This window comes from Stenella coeruleoalba (assembly GCF_951394435.1).
Source record: "Stenella coeruleoalba genome assembly, chromosome: X".
Classification (NCBI taxonomy): Eukaryota; Metazoa; Chordata; class Mammalia; order Artiodactyla; family Delphinidae; genus Stenella; species Stenella coeruleoalba.
In genome coordinates, this window is record NC_137152.1 from 109681107 (window position 1) to 109687138 (window position 6032).

Consider the following 6032-nt stretch of genomic DNA (forward strand, 5'->3'; position numbering starts at 1 on the left):
AATGTGTAGAAAGACATTCTTAAGATAACTTTCATAAGACATCCATTTTACCTTAGGTGGCTTTATTTGGGCCTCTTTTGACTCAATTCTTAGTATGGTTCATTATATTTTTTAGCATGAGGGCAAGGTTGGCCATAAAATGTTATGAAATCTATTAGAATGTGGGATTAAAAAAAAAAGAATGTGGGATAAAGTGATCCAAATAGGTATTTACAAGGCAGAGAAGATACACTAGGAATTTGATTTCATGCACGTAGACAATTAGCTTTGTTGAGCCAGTGGGTTTACTGTTTTTCAGTAGGAATACTGTTTTACCACAGCAGGCTGTGTCCAGGTCATTTGGTTGTAAAGTAGAAAGTCAATCATAAGCCCTGCGGCCCCCTCTCACCAGGCCAGTTTGTGTGCCTCTTCACCTAGTCTTTTTTTGTTGAGGACAGATTGCCCTGAACTAGATCCCTGGGGCTTTGAACTGAGAACTTCATCAGGTTTCTGCTAGAGGCTAATTAATCATCAGATCAGCTCATTGCAAAAGCAAGCAGCCATGCTGATCCCCTGAGTCATTAGTGCAGCAGAAAGAGTAGGAAACAGCCTAATCTCCTCCTAGGATTAGAGGGAGAAGTTCCTAAGATCTAATGAGTTTCTGCTAAAGTTGGGGTGTGCTCCCAGAATTATGCTTTTTCTCTACCTTTTCCTGTAATATCCTTTCAAAATGCCACCCAGAACACAAAGGGTCCTATTGCATTGCCCAACAGCGCTCAGCCATTTCAGGCTCCCTTCTCAGTATAAGCAGAGCTATAGGCTAAAACTGCCCAGCTGGTTGGAAAGTGAAACCTGCCTTTCCTGCCTATATGATGTCAAACTGGCCTGATGCATTTTTAAAAATGCATTTACCAGTTATGTGAGTCTATAGCACATCTTCTCTCTGTTCTGGGAAAGCATATGGTTTGCAGTTTGGTTCATATTTGGGTCAACAGATACTGTCAAGGGGGACTAACTTTGATAATTGCTCCAGTTTTTTTTCCTGACCTCTGACCGCTCTGAAATATTTAGCTGCCTACACGATTCCATAATAACTGGTTGAAAAGTGAAAAAGCCTTTCAGTGGAGCAAGTGATTGCGTGCATAATAGCAAACTGTTTGGTTTTCTGTTGTTGTTGCTGTCATCATCGCTGTCGTCGTCACTGTCGTCATCATCTGCCAGGATGACTGGTTGGTCCTCTGTTGTGCAAACACATACTACCATCTCCTTTTCTTTTTCCACTGAGTTAACCCAAAAGTGAGCCCCCTAGCTGGGAGGCAGCATGCTCTAAGCGGTAAAATCATAAACTCTGAAGCCGGACAAATCTAAGTTTAGCTGTGGAGACCTTGAAAAGGCCAAATAATATCTCTGAGCTTTAGTTATCTCATCTATAAATTGGGCATGATAGTATCTGCCTTGAGGAGTTGTTGCAGGGTTGTTAGGATGCTATTTTAAGTGTCTACCCTGGACCAGGGAGTCGGTGCTTCTTAACTTTCAAGTCACATACAGATCACCTGGGGGATCTTGCTAAACTGCTGACCCTGATTCAGTAGGTCTGAGATGGGACTGGAGAGTCTTCACTGCCAGTAAGCTCCAGGTGATGCCCATGTTGCTGGTCCACCGACCACACTTGGAGTAGCAAGGGTCTAGATAACATTTGCAAAGTACCTAGCACAGTTAGTGCTTAATACATGGTCACTCCAAAATAATTCAATCACTCACTTAACTGAGAAGAAATCCTTTTTCCACAAAAGTAATACCAGTCCGCCTATAGCTCCATTCTCATAGCCTTTGCAAAATACCTCATTGGGATTGGCCATGGTTGGTAATTTCTGAAAGCAGGCCATGGGTAAATGGGAGGGGTTCATTATACTAGTCTCTCTGCTTCTGTACATGTTTATCATTATCCATAACAAGGTTTTTAAGTTAAAAAGGATTTTTAGGGCAGTGATACTATTCTATATGATACTATCTATGTGATACTAAAATGGTTAATACGTGGCATTATGCATTTGTCCAAACCCATAGAACATACGACAAGAGTGAATCCTATTGTAAGCTATGGACTTTGCTTGATAATGATGTGTCAGTGTGGGTTCCTCCATTATAACAAATGCACCTCTGTGGGATGTGGATGGTGCAGGAGGCTATGCACGTGTTGGGGGTTAGGACAGGGGTATATGAGAAGTCTCCGTACTTTTTGCTCAATTTTGCTGTGAACCCAAAACTGCTCTAAATAATAAAGTCTATTAAGAAAAGCCCATAAACAAACAGCCTGCAAAGAGTAGAAGACACAGGTAACCTAGTACAGTGATTAGCTCCAAAAACATGTTCATTAGGGGAGAGAGGGAGCTTTTGTTTCAATTTCCCCAAATAAATCCATTCCTAACCTCGTCTGCCATGACTTGTGATTGTGCAAAAGTAATTTACCCATCCACCCCAGGGTTTAGCACATTTTCTCCCCTTAACATTATCACAGTTCACACTTCATTTTGTCAAGAGAGGTTTTGCATTGTTTTTCTCTACCTTGGTGGACTAAAATCTGTCTATATCCTCGTGAAATCATTTCATTTATTCTTTTCACTTTATTGAATGAGGGCTTTCCCCCATCCTGAACGGCCCAGCTTGTGTGTTCATTAAGTCAGTGATTCACAAAGCAATCTCCCAGCTAATTGGAAAATGCATTTAGTGAGCTGGACATTCCCCATCATCATCTTCCTTGAACTGGGCCCCATTTTTATTAGGTACTGAGCTGACATAGCTCAGGGTGGGTGCCACTTTAATTTTTTGTACATATTTAGATTAACTAAGTGACAGGGGCAAATTAGAAACTAAATGAACAAAATAAAGGAAACAGCCAGCTTGAGTTTAGTCCAGTATCCTAATTGATTCTTCTTTTTTTCTGCCTATGGCTTACTTCAAGGGTCTTTGATGTGGTAACTGGACAAGGTCTCATCCCAGTGGCCCGTAGCTGGGTCAACTCTTTGTTATTTTGTTTGGTATTTAATCCTGGAGAGTAATGTTCTGCTCTGGTATGTTGTTTAATCGCTTCAAGATTACAGGTGTAGCAAATATTTTCCTAATGAAATAATCACTAACTTGACATTCTGCTGCTGGGATAATACAGCGAGACTCCCTCCATTTGAATCTCCTAGAGCAGCTACACGGTCCCAAGCACTCCCCTACCTGCAATTTCCTTTAGGTCTATTTTAAATCGTTCCTTTTAGGCCTGTTCTCTCAAAATGTCAGGGCTTTAGGTGCTACTTGAAATCTTCAATCTCTTTTATAATAGCAAAGTTTTGAAACCTCAGAGTTCCGTTTCCATGTTCATGTTGAAACCCGGTAGGTGTCGCCTCAGCAGTGGCTATTTAGTCTTTCTACTTAATAGTTCGGTGAATGAAAACGTCGAGGAGACACTCGTTTCCAGAATCCCTACTAGAAACCTGAAGCTTTACACGCTGACTTCGTATAACTCCTCCTGAAGTGAATTCGGGTGGCAGAACTGTGCAGGCCTAACGATTTCGAGGCGGCAGAAACACCTACAGTGACAGATAATTACAACTATTGCCATGCCTCTTGCTGTGCGTTTCCTGTCTGCTAGCTGCCTTCAAGATGAATCATATTCACTTTCACGATGACAACTTCTTTACCATGTCCCTGATTAAATTCTGTAATGCCGGTGGCCCCTTGGCAAGCTTGGTTCTTTCCTCACTAGCCTGTGTTCAGCCCCTTTAATCATGGCAGAAAAAAAGTTTTCTTCACGGTAGGCAGGAAATAACGGCACACACAATCACAGTCTCGAATATCTCCCTGGAAATCGTTTCAAAACAACTCACCTCACCTCGTGGCACATTTATCCTTGCCTTTTCTTGTGAACCCCGCTACTCTTTGTGTATGAATCAGCCCACCGTCTAAGACCAGTTCAGGCCTCTCCAGCTCCTACAGAATTTGTGGGGTGTGCCAGGCACTTCAGCACTGAATTGGATCAAAGGCTATCTGAGGTGCCGCCACACACTCAGATGCGGACTGTAAATCCACACAGTGCAGACACACAGCGTATGATCACTTGCCGGTCACCCAGTTCTTGTTGATTATATCGTGTCAAAATGCGGCAGGTTTGAATTAAAGGGGAGAACGTAAGTGAGTTGAATCGAGTAATCTCTAAAAGGGAAAAATCCAACCGTTTTATGATTCTGGGGATCTACTTTGAAAACTCATTTGGGGGCGGTCCTTTTACAAAACTGGGAAGTTACACGCTGAGGAGGGGAGTATAACTACTGCCCAGGGGAGACGTTGGTTATGAATTTAGTCTTTCATATGAAATACTGTTACTGAGTCATCAAGAATTAACCCCTTCCAAGATTTAAAGGAATTAATTCTCCCATTCTGTTGTCTAGCACCTTGATGGTTTCATCTTTTTACATTTAAATTTTTGATCCATTTGGAGTTATCCCGGTGGAATGCATCAATCCAACTTCAATTTTTTTTTCTAGATGGCCATCCAGTTTTCATGCCATTTATTGACCAGTATATTTTTTTCTCCACTGTTTGCAGATGACACCTTTATCTAAATTCCTGGATATATTTGGGTCTATTTCTGTACTCCAATTCTTTTCCATTGGTTTGTTCACAGGCCAGTGGCACATTATTGGAGTTATATAAAAGTTTTAAGTTCTGGAAAAATTTCTCCCTTTACTCTTCGAGTTTTCCTGGCTATGCTATTTCTTCATATGAACTCTAGAGTCAACCTGTCTAGGTGAAAAACAAAAATACCAAAACTTTGTGGTATTCTTTTTGGGATCATGTTAAATTTACGTAACTTAGAAAGATAGGAAATCTTTATGATGTTAAGACTACACATCCAAGAACATCCCAGATGTCTTTCCATTTGTTCAGGTCTAGTTTTGTGTTTCCCAGGAGTGTTTTAGTTTCCCTTATAAAAGTTCCGGGACTTTAAGTTTAAACCTAGGTTTTTTTAATTTAATTTTTTGCTATTGTAAATGGACTATTCTCTATATCTTCTAACTGGTGTTTGTATGCATGTGCGTATCTATGATTTGTTACCTTGGAGTGGGGTTTTCTAACTATGATTCAAAATCCAGAAGTCATAAAAGATTCATAAATTCAACGACTCCAGAATAAGTTTTGCATGGTAAAGACACCATAAACAAAGTCAAAGAAAAATGATAAACTGAAAGGAAATATTTGCAACTCATATCACAAAGAGTTCCTACAGCCAATAAGGAAAAAAACCACCCACCCACCAGAAAGCAGGGGGTGTGGGACCAAAGATGTGAATAAGCTCTATGAAAAGATGGTCAACCTCACTTTTAAGTTAATAAAAATTAAAACTACACGGATATACCATTTCTCAGCTATCAGATAGGCAAAACACATAGCTAATGAGACTGTGGAATGCACTCTCATGCGTTACTGGTAGAACTAGTCAGGAACTGGTAAAATGAATTATGCTATAAGCCATGCAAAATATTATGCAGCTGTAATAAGAAGGAGGATACTCTTTACTGATATAGAAAGTTCTTCCTGGATATAGCGTTAAGTAGAAAAAAGCTAGGTGCAGTACAGTATGTAGAACATGTTACCATTTATATATAAAAGCATTAAAATAAGAATATATATTTGGAGAAACAAACGAAGTATATATAAACTCATAAAAGTGGTCACTTGTGGGCTTCCCTGGTGGCGCAGTGGTTGAGAGTCCGCCTGCCGATGCAGGGGACACGGGTTCGTGCCCCGGTCCGGGAAGATCCCACATGCCGCGCAGCGGCTGGGCCCGTGAGCCATGGCTGCTGAGCCTGCGCGTCCGGAGCCTGTGCTCCACAACGGGAGAGGCCACAACAGTGAGAGGCCCGCGTACCGCAAAAAAAAAAAAAAAAAAAAAAGTGGTCACTTGTAAGGACCTGTGTGGACAGGGAACGGGGTGAACAGGGATGGTGAGGAGAGATTTTTCACTGTATACCTTTTTACAGTTTTTGATTTTTGAAGCACGTAAC

The 6032-nt window shown here is 41.1% G+C and overlaps 1 protein-coding gene across 1 annotated transcript in view; it reads left to right on the forward strand.

Annotated features, from left to right (window-relative positions):
• Positions 1 to 3500, forward strand: part of LOC307180658 (P2R1A-PPP2R2A-interacting phosphatase regulator 1-like) — a gene marked incomplete at its 3' end in the record, with an annotated part of 63987 nt that extends 60487 nt beyond the window's left edge. Inside the window, exon 10 of the mRNA XM_079911019.1 lies at positions 3365 to 3500. Coding sequence (XP_079767145.1) covers positions 3365 to 3500 — 136 coding nt within the window. The remainder of the gene's footprint in view (positions 1 to 3364) is intronic.
• Between the last annotated feature and the right edge of the window lie 2532 nt (positions 3501 to 6032).